The sequence below is a fragment of the Musa acuminata genome, chromosome BXJ1-5 (assembly GCF_036884655.1).
Source record: "Musa acuminata AAA Group cultivar baxijiao chromosome BXJ1-5, Cavendish_Baxijiao_AAA, whole genome shotgun sequence".
Classification (NCBI taxonomy): Eukaryota; Viridiplantae; Streptophyta; class Magnoliopsida; order Zingiberales; family Musaceae; genus Musa; species Musa acuminata.
Window position 1 is genome coordinate 43,756,238 of NC_088331.1, and position 21,255 is coordinate 43,777,492.

At 39.3% G+C, this 21,255-nt stretch overlaps 4 protein-coding genes across 4 annotated transcripts; 1 reads left to right on the plus strand and 3 right to left on the minus strand.

Annotated features, from left to right (window-relative positions):
* Positions 1-2,870: 2,870 nt before the first annotated feature.
* LOC135584901 (ycf20-like protein) lies at positions 2,871-8,747 on the minus strand. Its single transcript, XM_065185403.1, has 3 exons — positions 8,593-8,747; positions 6,483-6,681; positions 2,871-3,367 (listed from the first exon to the last, which is right to left on the minus strand). The coding sequence occupies exons 2-3, from the start codon at positions 6,668-6,670 to the stop codon at positions 2,899-2,901; spliced, it is 657 nt and encodes a 218-aa protein (XP_065041475.1). The 5' UTR covers positions 6,671-6,681; positions 8,593-8,747; the 3' UTR covers positions 2,871-2,898.
* A 1,422-nt stretch (positions 8,748-10,169) lies between these two features.
* On the minus strand, positions 10,170-11,008 carry LOC135673994 (uncharacterized). Its single transcript, XM_065183402.1, has 2 exons — positions 10,384-11,008; positions 10,170-10,249 (listed from the first exon to the last, which is right to left on the minus strand). The coding sequence occupies exons 1-2, from the start codon at positions 11,006-11,008 to the stop codon at positions 10,170-10,172; spliced, it is 705 nt and encodes a 234-aa protein (XP_065039474.1).
* Positions 11,009-12,198: 1,190 nt separating this feature from the next.
* LOC135673995 (E3 ubiquitin-protein ligase Os03g0188200-like) lies at positions 12,199-12,726 on the plus strand. The gene has a single exon (XM_065183403.1). It carries the CDS (start codon positions 12,199-12,201, stop codon positions 12,724-12,726), a length of 528 nt encoding a protein of 175 aa, XP_065039475.1.
* Positions 12,727-13,196: 470 nt separating this feature from the next.
* On the minus strand, positions 13,197-19,861 carry LOC135674446 (uncharacterized). The gene is made up of 3 exons (XM_065184295.1): positions 19,546-19,861; positions 15,767-17,598; positions 13,197-13,743 (listed from the first exon to the last, which is right to left on the minus strand). The coding sequence occupies exons 2-3, from the start codon at positions 17,568-17,570 to the stop codon at positions 13,454-13,456; spliced, it is 2,094 nt and encodes a 697-aa protein (XP_065040367.1). The 5' UTR covers positions 17,571-17,598; positions 19,546-19,861; the 3' UTR covers positions 13,197-13,453.
* Positions 19,862-21,255: the final 1,394 nt, after the last annotated feature.

Here is a 21,255-nt window from a genome sequence, read left to right on the forward strand (position 1 = left end):
CCTTTTTCATTTTTCCCTCAGTATTCTTGTAAGAAGTCCTTGTGTTTGTGTCTCAGATTTACAATAATATACTTCCAGAGAAAAAAAAAGTCTTTTGTCTTCTCATTCATTTTAAATCAATACAATAAAAATGAACAGTTTAAGCTTCTGAGTCATATTTCAGTAAGATAATGAAGAAAAAATTGCTACAGATAAAAGAAAAGGAGTTAAGAAAAGAGCAAATTAAACTTATCAAAAAGAAGATGCAAATAGTGCCATTAAACTCATTGGTTTTTTTGCCAGCACAAGAATTCACAGCCTCATGCAAGTGTCCACATGGAATGTGCAAGGCTGGTGTTGCCAACCTCAAGTTTTAGGTCAACTGGACATGAATACCACATAGTAGAGAGCATTACTTGAAATTAGATAATAACAATAATCTCTGCTTTTAGATGAATCACAGACTGCAAATAGTGCTGTACCAGTTAGTACAAATTTCTTTCAAAGAAGTCAACTGTACAACCTTTGAAGGTGGTGGGTTAAGTTCTAAGAAAAGGAGGGGTACTTCTTTAGATTCAGTAAACAATAACTTCTTCAGTCTACAGAAGGCATTGGATTTATATGTTCTCCTGTGGCTCCTATTTAGACAAGTAGAAAGGAGATTCGGAATATGATAGTTGGTGGATAACAAAATCTAATATATGAAAGAATAGATCTCCCAAACAACGATGAATTATCACATTAAACATATAAAAAAAAAAGTAAGAAAGGGTATAGTCACAAACCTCAACAGAACTACATGATTAATAATTAGCTGATTTGGTGACATAAAAGTCAAACTGTTCTCCAATCTTTTATTGGATGACTATCATACAGACAAATATATCCAACACAACATGACACCACTATGTGATTTGTAAATACAAAAACCACGCATTTCAATATGCAATATACTGCCTACACTTCGTTTATCCATCCACAGACATGTTTTGACATCATCTCTTGACAAAGATGGCCAATCAAACAAGCCATTCAACTAAACCAAGATACAAGTCATGGGTATAATATGTTACAGAGATGAAAGAGGGGTTGTATGCGAGGGATATGATGCAGGACCAAGATATAGTCACCATTCATCATCAAGAAACGGAGAAAGAATTTTTGAGAAGTACAAAGAAAGACCAAGATATAGTTATCCTTCACCAGAATCGATCACAAAGATTAGTTGTGAGGAATATGACCAAGATCAAGTGAAGGGTATCAGCTGTTATAGAGACAGAACAGGAGAAATAATTTGAGGGGTGTGATGAAGGACCAAGATACAACCACTGCTCATCATCAGTATTGACCAATAGTCAGAAGCCACTTTCTTAAATGTTATCACAACTTCTCCACAGTTGCGAGAAGTATTATATGATGACAGTTTCCAGTGACAGGTAGTACTAAAATGTAAAACTAAGTAACTACGATCGGTATTTCTTTGGTACCATCTTGATTCTGTGTAGATGTTCTGATATGCAAGACTCTATGGTGGATCATGTATGGAAGTTTCAATGTTTCACAACTAATAAATGATAAAGTTGAAGGGTGCCAGATTCAAAAAGTGTTTTTGAAAGTTTATATCTACTAAATCCACAGGCAAAACTAAAAAGAAATGAGAAAGCTTAGCATCCAGATTTTCTGTTATGTTCAATTACTCTACTGAAACTGGGGATATTACTAACCGGATCAACCTTGTACCTGATGGAGATGTGATGTCAAAAAATGCTTAGCGCCTTGCCCCAGCTTTGAATAGTAACGAGGACAGCCTATCATGGAGGTGGGAACACTGATGGCATTCTTCTCATCCAAATCATCTTATAACATTCTCTTCCATGATGCATTTTCTGATCCCTGCAGAAGACAATTTTCTTTCTGAGACAACAGACTGAGGGTTAGTAGTGATCTATTATAAAAATAATGTACAAAAGATTCATACATCACTTTAAACAAAATTCCTCAGTCAGAAGACAAATTAAACAACAAGAAACAAAAGATCCCTGTAGATTAGAATGATACAAGTGCTTCAGATATCCCAAAATAATGCTAAGACTCTCCAGTAGGATCAGCCTTTAAAGATCCTCAGAGCCATCTCCATGCAAGGAATTGAGAACTGTTTGGAATCAAGAAATCCAGCACCAAGCTCTTGTCCAAATGTTCCAAGTATATATGCAAGAAAGAGGACATCCCAAATATTTCTTAACTTCTTTTCTCTGCTCTTTGAACAGGATTGCTCAGCTGCTGTTGTACTTGATCATGGACAAGCAACTGAACCAGAAGTTACAACAGACAACAAAGAATGCCTACCACGAAGTAGTTTCACCAACAAAAACACAACCAAAAGCCCAGGAAAAAACAATTAAAATTTTCAAAAGAATTTTCAAGAGGATACATCATGATTGCAATGTTATGTACAAGCTCCACAAAGTATGACCAGTGAAAGTATTTTGCATGCTGGGACTGGACATGATACACTCATACACATCAGAGTAAGATTGCTTACTATGAGTTGTAGGACTTGTTTTCCATCTGCATTTTGGAGTGGAAACTTTGGACTCCATCACACCTCATCGATGCTGAAGGGAAACTAAAATTCAGTTGGGCCTGAGGGCTTCTCCAGAAATAACTGCAATTAGTTTGAGACAGAATTAATCAAAAATTCAACCTTAGGCAAGAATCAAGATAACTATTGGCCCTTACCTATCGATAATACTCCTATGTGAAGATCTGAGATAGAAGAAACGGTCAAATGCAACTATTACACAACAAAGCACCAAAATCCTTTCCCTTCTCTAGACATAATCGTCAAGTAATTTTTTATAAAAATATAATTCTAAGTGACTCCTCAAATGTACAAATGCATGCACTAAAATAATGCATTTACCAAAATGGAGGAAATATATCTATTTCAATATTCATTGGTTTACATGACTCGAAGAACGAATCAATTTCATATTTAAATGCATCCAAGAACAAGCCCAAGGAAAGCCCTGCCTTCCAGTAATTAAAGACAGTAACTATATTCCTTATTTTGTTGGCATAAGGAAGAGAAGCCCTGTACATGAGGGCACCAATCCCCTCAACTACAACAACGGCCAAGCCTGCAGAAAGAATGTCCCAGTCGCCAGTTTGTCCAATGACAGTGGCAAATGCTGTAGCACAATAGAATCCCACCAAGAAGAAGAGAACTTTAACCGACAGGCCCTTCTTCAACTGCTTGATCCGAGTATTCAACTTTGTTTGGAAAGATTGAATGGTTCTGACCAAACGGGTTGTTGGATTTGTGCTGCTTTCAGATGCGTTTGATCTGTTGCCATCTGCCATACTGCTTGCAGCCCAGCTCATCCTCCTTCATTTAAAAAAAATTATATAGTATTAGGAGTGTTATCATAAAGGGGAAAGTACATCTGTGAGAATAATATCTAGCTAGACTTTAGTCAGAAAGAACAGTAACTTCCTCAAGATACTTGCTCATGGCACTAAAATCCCCTAACTAGGAACTTGCAAATTAATAAGAAACTTGCTCTATTGCACAGTTCTTCATTCAGTTAAATGCTACTTCATTTTCCTCAATACTCCAATAACAGAAAAACAAAAAAGGTGAATGAAACACCTGAAATATCTAATATTCCAACAACCCTTGGGTCTCCTTCTCAGAATGCAGATGATTGCATATTTATATTCTGCAGATGACTGCATATTTATAAAGAGATATGGTATATGAACCACATCTAAGAACATTAAGATCATCTTACATGTAAATGCTACAATTTTTTCACAAAGATATCTTCTAGATTATTTTATGTCAGAAATGCAGAAAAGCTTGATTGTGTCCACTAAGCACAGTATCAAGCTGGTACCAGAGCAAGGCAGTGCAAGGATGGCTAACATATTCTAGTATTCATAACATGAAACCTTAGGCACCCCAGATGCATCTAAAAGAGTATAAGAAATTGAACGATTTAAAACTATTTCCAAATATTCCCATCTTCTCCAAACTCAAAAAGCAAATCATAAAACCGCAAATGGGACCATCCTCAACATATCAGATAATCTTGAATATTCATGTCTAACAGGCATATTTTGGTAACACCTGTAGGTTATCCATGTATTCATTTGCAACATCAAAATTCAAACACCATATATCCTTGATGATTCATGTTGACAATACAGAGTTATAGACATCCTTGCTTTTCTGTCATTTGTATGCAACACAGTATTAATTTAACATTTTTAATCCAGAATACTGAATAAGAAGCAAGATTTTTTTTATTTCTTGTACCAAACAAAAACAACAATAAAGCCATATGTTTCTAACTATTTGGGGTCGACTACATGGATCTTTTGCTGCTATTGAGATTTATAAAAAATCATATCTTTAGTGAAGTTCAGAATACTTAAATCAATTCAAAATACTTAAATCTTTATTTATAGTTTCTATTAAGGTCTTTTTAGATCTTTCTCTACCTCTTCTCGCACCACTATCATTAATTATTTTACTTCTTCTAGCTACCGTATCCGGAGGTCTTCTCAATACATACTCATACCATCTTAAATAATTTTCTCTCATCTAATCCTCTGTCGAAATGATTCATAGTTGTTCATAAATAAAAGTATTTCCTTTACTATCTTTCTTAGTAACTTGACACATTCATCTAAATATTCTTATCTTGGCAATACAAATTTTTTGTATATGTTTTTTCTTAGCTACCCAACACTCGGATTCATAATGCACTGTTGGTCTCATAACTGCCTTATAAAATTTTTCTTTTAATCTCAAAGGTTTCCGATGATCACACAAGACTCCTCACGCCTCTTATCATTTTAACCATCTTACGTTTACTTTATGATAATATCTTCATCGATCTCTCAATTGTGTTGAATAATTGATCCAAAATATATAAAACTTTTATTTAAGGAGATTTCTTATCCATCTAGTTTAACTATATTCTCTTGTCTATTTCTAAAATCACTAATATTGTATTTTATATATTTAGTTTTAGTCATACTTAATCTAAAACCTTTAGTTTCTAAAGCTTGCCTCCATTGTTCAAGTTTATAATTAATTTCACTTAGGCTCTCATTAATTATGACAATATCATTAGTAAATAACATACACCATGGAGGTCAATCATGTAAGTGACTAGTAGGTTCTTCCATTATCAATGTGAAAATGGACTTAATGCGGATCCTTGGTGTAATCCTATGCTAATAAGAAACTCACTAGACACACTCCCTATGGTTCTAGCACTAGAAGATACATTATTATACATATCTTTAATAATATCAATATAATTAGTAGATACATACACCTTTCTTTTATAAAACCCTGACTCATGATTTTAATTCCTTTATAATTTGAACAATTTTGTATGTCACCCTTGTTTTTGTAAATTGGCACTAAAAAACTTTTTTTCCATTCATCAAGCATCATTCTGAATCTCATTATCTTGTTAAATAAACTAGTTAACCAAACAACTCTCTTGTCCCCTAAACTTTTCACACCTCAATAGGGATACCATTAGCCCCACATTCTTAGTTATTTTTATCTTCTTTAATGCGTCTTTTACTTCATTATCTCTAATTTTATGAATAAATATATGATTATTAAATCTACCACTATTATTTATCATTAAATCTAAATCCTGTATGGAATATTCATTAAATAATTTATAAAAATATTTTTTCATCTTTCCTTAATCTCGTTATCATTAACAAGTATTATTTGATCTTTGTCTTTAATGCATCCAATATTATCTAAATCCTTATATTTTCTTTCCATGGCCTTAGCAATTTGATATATATCTTTTTTACCATCTTTAGTACCTAATTTCTTTCCTTGGATTTTATAATAATTTATTATAAAAACAACTACATCAAGGATGCAACAATATAAGCATCTAAGAAATAATTATAAGTTTTACTGTTGTCCTATAACCATAACTACTACGGATGCAAAATGGGCAAGGGTAGAGACTTTCAAAGTTTAGAAATGGGTTAATATGATCAACTTGATAGGGTTGCCTATGGAATGATGGAATTTGAGGCAGTAATATATGTTAAAAGTTGAAATGAAATCTTGACATCTATATGCTTCTAAGATTAAGTAAAATTTAATATGAAAACCTTAAAAGATAGTGTAGAATCATGGGTCCATGCAGGTTTTATAAATTAAGAGCAAATCAAATCATGATAAAAGACAGAAGAAATAGGACACATCTTATGAGAATATACTAAAAAAATTATTACTTATGAAGTAAGCATTAGGTGCATAAGCAACATAATGCTTCTAATTAGTTAAACTAGCACATAACCCTTACTAAGTAAGCAGAACCAAGATAAAACGAATGACATATAAGATCTAAAATAAAACCTCAAGTAAAAACTAGCATATATAGTCAATAATAGAATTCATAAAGCCCTTTCCATACACACTAAACATTTCATGTCACAATGTGACTAACCTGGGGTTATTAGCTGATGGTGCAGCTAGCTTGAGGAAACAAATGCAAGGATAAATCCTTTCTTCATGAGCAAAAACACATCTTTGCATAAAAGACGCATGAAAAAATCTTGATCTAGAGTATTTTGATGGTGGAGTACACATAGTTTCAGTATAAAATGTTAAGGCTGAAGTATGCATTGCCATCATCGTTTATGCACCTGCACAGAATTTCCATTACTTGATAAGAATTAAATTATTATGAGACCAATGGTTGATACTAAGAAATTTTTTTTTGAAAAATCCTTAATTCGACACATAAATATAAAGTCACAAATTTGGATATCCTGAAAATGAAAGCAAGTAGATAACAACCAAGAAATTTTCAGTTTTTTTATTCACATTGGCCTGTGGAAAGTATTTAAATACAGATAGAAAGGTTCATTGATTTCTTCTTCTTTTTAAAAAATGATGCACCGATACAATTTTGCAGCGACTCCTCACAACAGAATTTTTCTTCAGGAAATTTTTAGGATTATACTGTCCAAAATTTTGAGTTGAACTATCTATCACCATGGAACCAATTGGCGTACACGTACTTATGTATCACAATGTACATTCAAATATTTGTTGTATTATTAGATGATATAGAAAACTTAACATGAATATCAGCTCAATCAAAGGTCCAATTACAAATTTTGGTTGTTGATATCTCAGCTCAATAGTCAACATTAATGCCTCAAAAATAAATAGTTACAATTGTTGACATTCTTAGCATGAAGACAAACTGATTTTCAGATGTACACATCTTGTGTTTTAATTTTTTTCTTTTGGCTAGTTGTATATTATGAATCCATGTTCATTCTCCAATCACTAGTAGTTAAAGAACTATGAATATGTAGTATTCTTATAGACTGATACCAAAAGGTTTATCCTCCAATCATCAAGCATTTTCTCAGGAGTAATCTAGTTAATCAAGCCAACCAATGATCATAAACTCCATCTGAGCTCTATCCAAAAATAAGTAATGACAATATAAGAAAGAGCACTTTTAGAAAAATGGTTAGCCCATCATGTAGTAGCCCACATATAATAAGTTGGTACTCCTAATTAGAGGAGAATTAGCATACTGTATCCTAATATCAGGAGTAAAATTCTTTAATCCCTAGTGGGAGTAGTATAGATAAGGTGGTGTCGTCCGTTATTTGAGGTAAAAGGTAAATTGACTAAGTTGATTTTAGAGTTGCTTTCAAAAGTTCATAATTTGGATCAGACTATGTTTTCTAATACAACAATGTGATAAAGTAGGTATTTCGTTTGTCTCTTAGGAATTTGGATCACATATGCAAGCAAGAAAAGCCAAATCACCATGAATCCTAATGTGATATGGAATTCATAAAGGTCAGGACTGAAATTTTATTTCTCCAGTTATGCTGTCAATACAGCCAAAACCACACCTGTAACCCAATTTAGTTTGTGAGGTTTTTTAAATCCACCTGAAAAGGTACAAACGAAATACATACAAGATCATCACCATCATACTAAGCTTGATAGTTTAAGGATTACTAGAATTTCATTCATACTGGAGTGCGGTTGTGGGGGAGAAAAACAAGAGAGGAAACCATGCAAGGTCAAAGTTCCAGAATCCTTAAGACTCATAATCTGTCACCTAACGGGTTCAAATAGATACCCCAAATGTTCTTAGGGAGCATGTGTTGGACTCGGATAGAATTTTTTTGGCATAGCTAGATGGAAACTTAACCATAAAAGAATTTACACTTGTGTTTTCATTTATAATGCAGAAAACGGAAGAAACACATGCGCCAAAATGGAGTATCCCCAGACACCTAATACCCACAAGAAAACCTAACAATCAAACAACTCAACATATAAGCTAGCATGATCATTCCCATGATGTTGAAACCTAAAACTATAATTTGCACATACAATTGGCAAGCAAAATATAACTCAATCAAACATCGTCGACTCACATAAATCCAACACCTAACTCTTTGTCAATAAGAACGAGTTCAGCAAACCCCAAGACTTCAAGATTCCAAGGCGTAACCCCACAGAACACAGCCAGAACTTACTGGCGGAAGAGGAACTGGAAGTCGATCTAGGGTTCTTACCACCGGTGGGGCTCGAGGGGGCGGAGACCACGCGGAAGAGGCCGACCGAAGAATCGAGGGGCGACAGCGTTGCCGCCTCCGCTGACAGCGTCCGGGGAACTGGGAAGGAGGCGGACGACGAGCTAGTGGAAACGAGAGAGGGTGAAGAGGAAACGAGAGGAGAGCTGTCACCTGGGCTTGTCGTTCGCGAGCCGCTCGTTCTCGGCCTGCTTTACGGTTCGAATCCGGCTCGTTCGTTGATAGATTAAACCAAGCCCAAAATTAGGCCCAATTTGATTAGGCCCGGTTCGTCTTCCTTAAGAGTCTTGTGCGTGATGACAAGGCAAAATTGTTTCATATTATATTTATATTTCCCATGCAAAATACACGTTTAGAGCTCTCAGTCAATTCCCATCATGCCAAGCTTTACAGGCTTCCTTATTCCAAGAACCCAAACAATTCCCACCATGCCAAGCTTTCATCTAAGCAAATCCATGTCCACGCTTCCATGCATTTCCTCGCGCGAGCTCTTCATGTTTAGAAGCCAACTCAACCGTAAGCCAATGTTGCATGTATGGGGCATCAGCTTCCTGCGTGTTGCTCTCACATGCACAAGGCAAAGGCCTAGGCTTCAGTTCATCATATGTACACAGATATCATGGCGGCACGGAAGAACGCCGCTCGTCGGTCGGAGAAGGGAGGAAGAGGGTCGCTCGTCAAGGAGCTGCAGGCGAGGATCTACATCGCGCGCCGCTGTGTCACCATGCTCCTCTGCTGGTATATCCACGAAGATGACTAAACAAAGCTGAGCGTAGTTGCAGTATGGGCTTCACGGCGTTCATCTCTTTCTTTGTTAGTCTTTCTCGTCGATTCGTTCTTGCCGATCTCCTTTTGTCCAGTTCCACAAGGGACGAGCTGGGCATTTGTGTGCCTCATAGTTTTTGCTGCTAGTTTCAGGCTAAGAACAGCCATGCACTTTGCAGTTCCTTCTTTACCTACTCCTTATTTGTCTGATCTCTCTCTCTCTCTCTCCTCTTTCTGAATAACTGTTCTTTGATAACATTAAATATTTAGTTTATATTGTTGAATGACAGATGATTTGTCACTCCAAGAAAAGAATGAACTGAATGATAATTAAAACCAAGACAATATACAATAGTATTGATGTACAGAATGAACTTTGAGTTCATGCACTGTGACAACGTGACGAGCAACAAGATTGGAAGTAGCAAAAACCGCATCAAATCACAATGGTAAAGTTCCAAAAATCAAGATGGAGAATAACTATCAAACCTCATTAGTTTGCTAATTACAGTACACCTTGCAGCTGCTGCTACTGCTGCTGATGATTCATGCTGAAGAACAGTATAAGCTGGAGTGTCTACTACAGTAAGAAAAAGAAAACCCAGCCTCCCCATGAACCACCTGCCTCCCTCCCTCCCTCCCTCCTCCCTCCTCCCTCCTCCATCTCTCTACGTAGTCCAAATCTTTGTTCCGTGAAAACAAAGAGGACCAGTTATATACAGAAGACATGAGGCTTCTTCACTCGGAGGATCCCTGCTTCTTCTCCTTTCTGGTCGAACTTGTGTAGTTTACCATCAGCAGCTCTGCCTCAGAGAACAAGCCACTGCCTGTGCCCAGTGCCTCAATCTTGTTTTCACGTGCTGCGGACTGTCTCCTGCCACAGAAAAGATCACATCCCAGCCAACAAGAAGATCCATCAGTGGTAAGTTCTCTGCTGACACACCGGAGGACGAGTTGGTAATGCTCCAACTAAGCATACAATGATAAGGAGGATGGGGATTACAGCACCTGGATTGCAGATCTTCCAAGAATCCGACTGCTCGTTCGGGCTCCGCGGGCTTGGGAGGCCACACAGAGTGGATGAGGAGGAGGTGGCCGTCGGGGTGGAGGCCGGGCTCGGTGATAACTGGATCTTGGGGTCGGAGAGCTGGCGGTTGACGGCGAAGTAGAGGTTGAGGGCGGGGAGAGTGTCGCAGAGGTCTTGACCACCTTCCTCTTCGTTGAAGCCGAATCCGAGATCTATAGATCCCCTCAACTCGTCGAGATCCTCGTCGGTCAAGCCCCTTGTCTTTCCATTCAATCTCCTTTCACTGCTCTCGGCCGCCGCCGCCGCCTCGTCTCCTCCTCCTCCTTCTCCGACGACTCCTCTCTCGATTACGCACCTCTTTTGGTGTATCTGACTCCTCCTCTTCTCCCACTTGGCTTCAATTCTCGTCTCCCGCATCGACAGCTGCTTAGACAGCAGCCTCCTCTTGTTGATACTGAGGCCAGTTCTGACCCCTCCTGCGACGTTCCAGTTCGGCGGGGACTCTTCGATCCTGGCCACCGCCCCTTCCTCCGTCTCACCCTCCGACGACGACGACGACGACGATGACACTTGCAGCAGCTGATGCACCACAGTGTTATTCTTCATCTGGTCCGCTGCTCTGCGCACCTGCTTTGATCCTCAACCTGTCTCGAGGCGTACCGTAACCCACATCTGAGGCCGCCGGTGGACGACGGCCGCAGAAGAGTACAGAAGGAGCGGGGGACTCCCTTTTTTCATGAACAGCGGGTGCTACTCGATGGATTTAAGGCTCTGTTAGAGTGCCATCTCCGACCACTGGTCGCCCGAGGTGCAATGTCCACCGCTCCTATTATTTCACGGTATCTATTATTGGCTGCGACCTCTCTTCCTTCCACACGCGGAAGGAATGGAAAGGAGACGATTTTGGAGTCTATATTAAGAAGGTGCCAAGCACAATATCAACATGACATAACAAATGACAATTCCTAAGCCGCCCAATTCTTCCGTTACAGAGATGAGATGACAATGGTTCTATCTTGTGTAACATAAGACTATAAGAAGTAGGGTTCTTGTTATTGATCGAAGACAGTGATGGTGACTGTGGTTTTAGGTTCTCAGATAAGAAACCACCGTCTGTTGCACTTGCACATTATTTTAGGCAATGTGATAAGAAGGAAAATAAAAAATCATAGTATGAGAAGAAATCTTCATTAAGATTTGATTCTTCCTCTTATGCATCTCTAGATTTTGATAGAGATTACCTACGTGACAAGATACAGCTGATAAGATCTCCTTGCCCCTTTCAACTGTTTGATCTCTTCTTTCATGCTTGCTTTGCCTACGCTATTGTGTTGCTGCCACATGGGAAGAACTGGATTTTGTCTGGCCCTCTGAATCTATAGTTCTAACTTTCCAGTTTAGCAGATGAGGTGTAAAGCTTCAGATCCACTTCCGACACTTCTAGCATTGTGGTTTGATTCACTCCATTTGGACAAGAACAGAAATGCAAGTGTGCACCATTGATGCCCAGTAAAGAGGATCTTTCTTTCATCATGCTTAATGCAGTCTGCTTGTAGTAGAGAGATTCTAAGTGTTCTTAAAAGCTAAGAAAAGTGGCATGTCTTGCCTTTATCTCTATTCCTAAAAGATGGAAGACAGCAAGGAAAGTAAAGGAGAGAAAGCATCCCTCGCTGATCTCTTTTCACAGCCCACCATCATCATCTACCTCACATTTAAATGTGCCCTTGTGGCCTCCTTCACTCTCCCCCCCACCCCTTTCCCTCTCCTCTGTGCATCGACATAACGTAGTAAGAGAGATGAGCATCTCAATGGAGTGCTATTGTTTGAGTCTCCTCGTGCCTCGCCTCATCTCAGAGTGTGCCGTTCTGTTGTCCCTCGTAGTCCGGTGGCTGTTCCTGCCTTGCTGCTGCTGGTGGCCAGCTTCCTCACCTTCTGCCAATGAAGTTGCAGGAGCAGAGGCCAGTGATCGTCACTGCGTGGCAGCACAGGCCGTGAGAGACAGCCTTCACGTCTCATCCTACGGCGCGCTCACCGGGGCGGCGGCGGAGGGGGTCACGACGTGCGCGGTGTGCCTGAGCGAGATGCGGACACGGGACCGCGTTTGGGAGCTCAGGAACTGCGCGCATGTCTTCCACAAGGCGTGCCTCGACCGATGGCTCGACCACGATAAGCACCTGACGTGCCCGCTGTGCCGTGCGCCGCTGCTGAGTGAGCCGGCGTGTCTGCCGTCGGCCAGCGCCTCGGCGGCCTCGGAACCTAGCTGGGCCGTGGAGCGTCTCGTCTACCTGTTCGGAGATGACTTTCTCTTTGCTCCTGCTTGTTAGAACGCCGCTCATGGCTGCTAATCAAGCTGGAGGCGATATATATATATATATATATATATATATTAATATATGTATTCAATATAGAACAGTCTTAGAGCTTTGTATAATATTGTGAGATTGCCAACCAATTGCCATGAATTCCATTTCCATGCCTTAAATGCGCAATGAATGTATTGAGACTTCAGTTGTTTATAGGGATAAGTCAAAATTTCATATTGATAAACAGATATCATCCTTCTACTCATAGGAGAAAAATTGTTTGCACTGGCTATCCATAATTTCTCATTATCATGATGGGTCTGACCATTATATATGAGAAAAACTAAGCATAAATCAATCCATATATTTATAAGACAGTTTTCACATCCATATGAGAACGAAAGCGATGCTCCGAAAAATCAAATCAAATCCCTTTTAAGAAAAGCCTCCATCACCCTCAAAAGAAAAAGAATGCAAATTGACAAGGACAATAGTCTGGAAATCATCTGTTGTTAATAGTTGTAATACCTAACCAGAAAGACTATAAGCAATATGGTTGCACTCTGAAATGTATATAACTAACTTACCTACCAAGTAATCTAGCAACCAGATGTACATGCAAGATCTGAGATGGTAAACTATGGACACATTTAAAGGCATGAAATGACAAGGGGTTGAGGGAAACTGTTGCTGACTACCAGCCCAGCTCTATGAGCACTACAAGTCTTAAAGGAGTTGATTGAAGCCATCAGTTGTTATCTACAATCCATTCTTCCGAGGGTTTCAGGTCTTCTTGTACAAACTCGACCTCTTGCTTCAAGCTGGACGGTGAAAGCCACAGATGACGATTGTAATGGACGAACTCCAGATCACGAAACTGCTGTTGTTCCATGAGATTCCTTGCCTCGGCATGTAGCTGCTCAGATATAGCCTTCCTTAGCATGTACCTCGACGGACCATAACAATTCTGGCTTAGGATTTTAACTGCAAGTCTTTGTAGTTCAGGGCATTGACATCCATGCAGTGACCACCACATGTCTGCAATTTTGAGAGAGAAAGAAAGAATAATATAAGAGGAAAGCAATGTCAGGCCTATCTAAGTAACAAAGATTGTCTATCTTCTTTAACAGTTCTTGCGGTAGTCAACAATTGATCACTACATCAGGAAAACATGAAGCTGTCAATTTACTTGGTAAACTTGATAATAAAGTTTGAGGGTGATTGCTGAATGAAAAGAACTCAGTCCTAGTCATTAAATTAATTGCAAGAGTGAAGGCAACAATTTTAGTCAACTAATGCTTCTTTAGTCATCAGACAATTGTCATTGAATCCAGTACATGTCAAACATATCATGTGATTACTGAAAAGAAGACAAGTGGATCATTCATGGCCAGCATGCACCTAAACATTTAGATTCTCTGTCATGGAATTTTCAGTGACCAAGACGGATTGGTCAGTTGAAATGATCTGGATTGCGTCGAGTACTCTTGCGATGAGCTAATAATTTTCCAATTGTGGATTTGAGTTTCAATAAGTTCTGCTCGGACCATACCACACTTGTGTCATATACGAAAGGTGTCCTACCCATGCACAGTACCAACACAAGGCATGCCAGAAGAAGTTACATCCTTAGCTTCAAATCAACAATTGCCAGTTCTTTATTTACATCATAATTAACTTCCTGAACAGTGGTATAACTTCTGTCATCCATACATGCAGTTCTACACTAGAATGCAGTTCAAGCATACATTGTCTTCCAAAGGTGTTCAATCTGGAAGTCCAATATTTCTGATGCCAAATTAAGTTTATTTTATTACTTTGAGAACTAGGTGCTCTAATATATTGCACTCACTAACTCCGATAAATTCAAAAAAATATTTCCAATGATCTTTACCAAAATATTCACAAACAACATAGGGCCTTGTTACAATCCATTCTTAATGCATATTAACATTCATCTCCTTGTGTACGTATATAAGAAAACTCCCTCCAGTTGAGGATCAATTTTTGAACATACAACTTACAAGTCACTTGCATTCCCACAATTATGTCGTGATATATGACATGTTATCTGTGAAGTCTATTTGTTTCTATATTTGCTGAACACCTTTAGTAACAGTGTTGAGCGGTGAAGCTATATATGCACTTGGGAGATCCTAATTGATCAATTTTCTCATTACAATTCTTTCTTGTTTATTTCCTATCATGCCCAATGGACATTCCTAAGCTAGATTCACTCAAATATGCAGTATGTTCATTGTTGTCATGTAAGTTTACCTTGACTCTTCTACTCCTTCAGATGTCTGATGTGTCTTCTTTTCAAGAATACTTCCCTTCATGATGTTGCTTATCTCCTAGATCACTAAATAAATGCAGAAACCTTCATGGTTTGATTATTATGACCATATTTTGTCTTACATATTCCCTTACCAAATCCACTAAATGTCCTCTAGAGAATAAATCTAGGTACTTTGAATAAATGACCTTTTAAACCACCAGCCCTTCATATCACTATATAGGCACTATCAGAAATTAATCTTGATGAGCTTCTCTAAAGGATAAATGGCCTTCCATCATCACAAGTTAAACTCGATCAAAAAATTGTTTTTCTGATTCCAGTATGCTACAGCATTTTGAGTAAATAAATTCTCTAAATAACACAAAGGTTGATCCATAGGTTGTCTCTTGAAGAGATTCTGTAGTTTATTTTAAAAGCTTCTAGCACTATGAGCTGCTTTGTATTTTCTTTTTGTCTTGTTACAGTCATTTTACCAGAAAACACAATTTGATTGGAAGACCTTGTTTCTGTACGAAACAATATAGGATATTGTGAAAAAGTTCATTAAGTACCATACATTCCTCTGTTCATGTTAATGATTTTCCATATAGCACACTTAAGAAAAGAAATGACAGCTGAAGGCATGTACTAATTATGATAAGTTCTGGTTTTCTATGATTTATGTAGCATACTTAGAAAGGAAGTGGCAGTTGCAGGAATGGACTATGACAAGTTATCATGATATCTGAGAAAAAAATATTAAATGATGATATATTTCTCTACCTGGTGAAACTTTTGTTCTTTGACCAACTGCTGCCTCCCCAGAAAATTCACCTTTAGCTTCTCTATACTCATCGAGTTGGAGAACTACCAGCTCTTGGTCCCGTTGGTCCTTAGTCATTTTCACAATGCAGTACAGTACTCCATTAGTGACTTCAGCATCAACATAGAAATCACTCGAGTAAAAGAGACTTGGATTCAAAAAATATGCTGCAGAATGAAGGGGGCTGTGGAGATAGTTATCCCATATATCATCTATTAAAGACCAAATATGACTATATCTTGCTTCTTCACCTCCCAAATTCTTTTTAATTAGTTCTTTTGCACAATCAATGGAATCATACAAAAATCCCATTGGAGATCTATCCCTCCCGCTGATCTGGTGCAAGATACCAATAAGTGGATTTGTGACCTTCAAGACATCAACTGCAGCAACCCAAAATGAAGAATTTTGTACCAACTTAGATATGTTTTTACCCTTTGTATTAGAAGCCAAATCGGAGGTATCCCATATTGGAGAGTTGAAGATGCTGAGTAAATTCTCTCTCTCAGCTACCATGTTCTGCAATGTAACAAAAGGTGCCACTGATTCTAAGTTGGAGGTTCGAACAAGATCATTTCCTCGCATGTGTTCTTTCATTAGTTTCAGTGTCAAGGCATTACTATAAATAAATCTTGTAATGGCCTTAGCATCACTTAGTAACTTATTAACATAATCAAGCGCTTGAATTTTCTCTAAAATGATATTTATACAATAGTCTGCACAGAGTGTCCAAAAAATGGTTCGGTACTTTTCCATAATTCTCTTTCCAGTAGCCTCCATACAATCTGATGTCTCATGAGCAACCACTTGAACAACATACTCAACTCCCACCTCTTCAATGGCATCACAGATCAACAAGAACAATGTGTCAGGGTCTTCAACAGCATTGGATGCATCTACAGATCTCAGAAAAATTGTGCCTAGGGGGCAATTCACTAGAAAAATTATTAGGCTTCTGCCCTTTTGATCAATCCAACCATCTAGCAAGATGCTACACCCAGTTCGTCCCCAAGACTGCTTCACATCCTCCACATGCTTAAGAACTTCAGTTGTCTCCTCATGAAGGATCATTCCCTTCAATTCATCATAGGTTGGAACCTTGTACCCAGTCCCACAGCCAATGACAGCATCGACCATCCCCTGAAAAGAAGGTAACTTGATATTGGCAGTATCAATGCCAGCCTCAAAAAAGAACCTACCGATACACCTCGCTGCATGCCATGCTGGTTCGTCCTTCGCTTCTTCCTTGATTACTTTGTAAATGTTTTCTCCAATGAATGATCTGGGGGTGCTATGATTTACAGTTTCAGCTGAGTGAGGATCCAAAGTATTCATTCCCTTCTCAAGGGATTGTTTAGGACAAAAGTTATTTATGCTCGAGCTCTCACCCACACTAATCTCTGTTCCTCCATTGCCCTCAATTGAACCAGTCATAGGGGTTAATTTAGGCTGGCAACATCGCTGTTCACCGGATGCAGGAGAAAATTTCCTCTTCAATGGAAGCTCAGGATGTTCTATTCTCCCAACCTCCTTGAGTAGTCGTTCTTTCTTCTTCTCAAGCAAGGCATTCCTCATCCCAACCTTTACAACAGCTGGAACTTTAATGCATGCAGTCACGTCACTCCCAACAGCAGCCAGGTGGTGCTTGAGACGGCTAAAGCCTCCAACCTCCTTCGCACAGTACTTGCATTGGACTCTCTTCTTCTCCTCGTCAATGGGAGTTCCATGTTCCTCAATTGTGTCTCCAGAGGTGCTTGTACTCATTACTCCTAGAAAGAGTACTCTGTACTTCCTGCTTTACAACAATATCAATTTGACACAGCGAAATAACAAAAAATTATACTCCTGTGATTTTAATTTGAAAAATCAGAGAAATCATGCAATATCCAAGCGGGTTGCACCATGATGCATGTGTCAAATAAACCTACAAATTTTGGGATAATAATTCTTCACAAATTAAAATCCAAAAGCAATATACTTCAGCAGTACATAATTGAAACATCTTTATTGCAAAATTCAAAAGAAGGAAAGATCAATCAGTTCTAGTGATTTAAAACACAATACTGCATGATTAATGTGGTTACAACATCTGCAAAAGCCTGATTGAGGTTATGGCAGCATGTGCCACCAATTTGATGCCAGGAAGGTGGCCTTTCCAACAACAACCCCCTTATTAACTCGATCATCAGTTTAGACTCCATGCATGTCAATCAGTGGGCAATCCAACCTTGATTGAGAAAGGAAAAAGCCATAGAGATCCTTAACAAGAAGTTTTCACCTAGTGCAACTCGTTAAACTCTGAACATTATGACACAACAAATCTCAATACTTGAAAAATGTAGTTTTTAATCTTAGAATTAAATACAAATTATAATTCATGCAACAAAGGTTCATCAAAGCCTTGTGTTCATGAAACTGGACTAAAATATATGAAAAACAACAGAAAGATTACATAATACAAAAGTCAAGAAGAGGGAAGGCAGCCACCAATCTCATGATAACTAAATCATGTTACCAGTGAAAGGAAGGGCGAAAAAGGATGCATCGAATCTCTCAACTTCAGATCTCTGCAAAATTAGATTAGTATTGCAAACAACAGCAGCAGAAAACTTTCGCTCCACCCTTAATCCATGAGTTGACAGAAAAAAAGAAAGAGCTGGGAGAGAGAAGGATGTGATTTGATGTGTTACATGCACCTCAGGCGTATCACCCATGGATGAGTTGACACTGACGAATCTTTGACAGTACAGATCCTCCCAGTCATCTTTTGATCTTGGCCCTCCAAGAACTTTCTGAAACGTTCTTTGTGGATGCCAAGTTTGGCACTTGATTATTACCATATTCTGTTTCTACCTATTTCTATTCAATGAATATGAGAAGATGACACTTGATTATTACCATATTCTGTTTCTACATTTTTCTATTCAATGAATATGAGAAGATGATGTATGGCACAAAACTACGTTCAGCTGCAATAGTCTAGACTCTAGAGCCTGTAGGATTTGGATAAGAGTCACTACATAAATTCCTAAGGAATTTAGAAGTTCACCAAAACTTGGACCAACAAGGAGCAGCTATAGAAAAGAAACTTCTTATTTTTTTATTTTTATAATTTTTCTACATAAGCTATTCTTTAATTTAGTTGATATATCAGGGAGTCCCTAGAGTTCGGTCTTGGATTCAATTGATTTGCAAGAGCCATAAAATGTTACTGGCATTTGGATTGTGCTCTAGAAAGTAATAGTGATATTGTTTAGTGTAATTTTCGTTGGATGCATATATTGTCCTTGCTATGCAATAGAATTAATTGCATTATATCTTAGTTTACGTTAGTTTGTCCCTTAGTTGATAGTTTGGAGGTTTTTCTCTCCCTCGAAGTAAAGAAGCCTCCTTTTTGAGAGGATTCATATACCAACAATCTTAATCTTACAATAAATCAACTTTTATTAAGGAAAAAGAAACCTATTACATTAACGCAATATTTCACTGCCAGGTTGCTGTCACACAGCAAAACCCGACACTCAAAGAAAGCTCAAGAGGTCTCAAATCTTGGAATCAAACAGCACTTCAAAGAAAGCTCAAGAGGTCTCAAATCTTGGAATCAAACAGCACTACCAATCCATGCAGTAGAAAAACTACATAAGAAAACCCTGTATTCTTGATTTCAAACCAAGATAAACATAGGCAATCGAAGAAGGACACAAGGCAAAGTTGAAGAAGAGGAGGAAGCTACACCGACCTGAACAAATCGAAGTCATGTCACCCATGAGAGGAGAGGAAAGGGGAGGAGGAGAGGAAGAAGATTCCGGGCGCAGCGCTGCCGGCCGGCTATCGGGTTGTCGGGTTTGGGTCGCGGTTGAGCCGCGCAAAATTTAGACCAGAGTAGGGAATACGAGTGGCCGAGGAAGACGCGCTTTCCACGAACGGAACGGGATTTTTCTGCCCCCAAAGGACACTCGAGATTGGATTGGTTGGAGTTGAGATGGAGAGAGTCAAGAAAGAGAGAGACGGAGAGGAGAAAGAGGATTTGCCGAGAGGATGCGTGTGAGGCGTCGGGCGGTCTGCTTTGTGATTCCTGGCCCTCTGATGGACGAGACGCGCTGCGCTGCCTGTCGATCACAGCCGTCCGTCGGGGACCCCGGAAATCGTGCGTAGCCGATATTGAGACGGTGTCGCCCGTCGATCCAGGCCGTCCGTTCTGGGCTTGCGGAGTAGGCAGATTTCGAGAGACTTGCGGTAAGATGCGTGCAACTTCGATCCAGGCCGTCCGTGCGGAACTCCAGGAATCGTGCTCAGCCGATATCAAGTCGTGAGCGTTCTGAGAGGCATGCATTAAACTGCGATCGAGTCGTGTTTTATGGTTTGACCGTCGATCGAGGCCGTTCGTTCGGCACTTCGGAACCGTGACTTGCGACAAGATGCGTGCATATGAGATGGTCGAGACGCTGGGGCCGGGTCGCCTGTCGATCCGGGCCGCGTCGTCGGAGCCCAGCCAGCCATATCCTTGACCTGCTCGTCCCCATTTCCTCCGCATTCCTCTGAAGAGCTTTGCGGTGGATGGAAGGGGAGGAAAGCCTGCTGCGGATACTGTTTGTGCATGCAGATGGAGAGTGCAGAGAGGATGGTGGAGGCATTCGAGAGCTACAGGTGACAGTCGTATCAACACTTGGCTTCTGGTTCTCGTTGATATTGGTTCACATCTCATTTAGAATCGCCTTGCACTTCCTGCAAATGGATAGATTGGTTGATGATAGCAGCAATCCCTGAAGGACTCGAAAAGATCTAATGGCCGTCAGAAAAGTTCATTAGGAATTATGCAGTTTCAGCAATCACAAGTTAATATTCTGCTTCTTCTTATTGCTAGAAGAAGAGGCAGGGGAGATTCCAGCAGAGTCTGTGGTGTCACCTGGGAAGATCATGAGAAGGGCAGAAGCACAACGAACGCAAGAACTACCTAAAGTAATAGATTCTCTCATTAGAAAATGTTACAGATGAACACCATGAACTGTCATACTCTTAGGTTTGTGAGACACGGTTCTGGACTTGGTAGGTGAATAAAACTAGCATCACCAAACTATTACTGTGCCGAAGAACTATGTGATACGTGGTTGTTGCTGCTTTATCGTCTGTGCCTACACGCATTAAAGACCAGTGCATTTCATCTACAAATAGCTTGCAAAGGAATCCACTCGCAGCAGATAACCTCAGAAACCCACAATTTTGTCATCTGGTGGAGGTACGAGGATTTATCACCATGTCTGAAAACGATTCTAAACCATCCTCCGAATTCCATGAAGGTTGAGCTGGGCACTTGCATGCTGGGAAGCAGAGCTCCCATGGTGTGTCTCTCTCCCTTGGACCACAAAATAATGGTGATGCAGGGCCAGAGAAGACGTTGGTACCACAGAGCACCTTTCCATGATCGAATCCTATACTTATCATCACACAT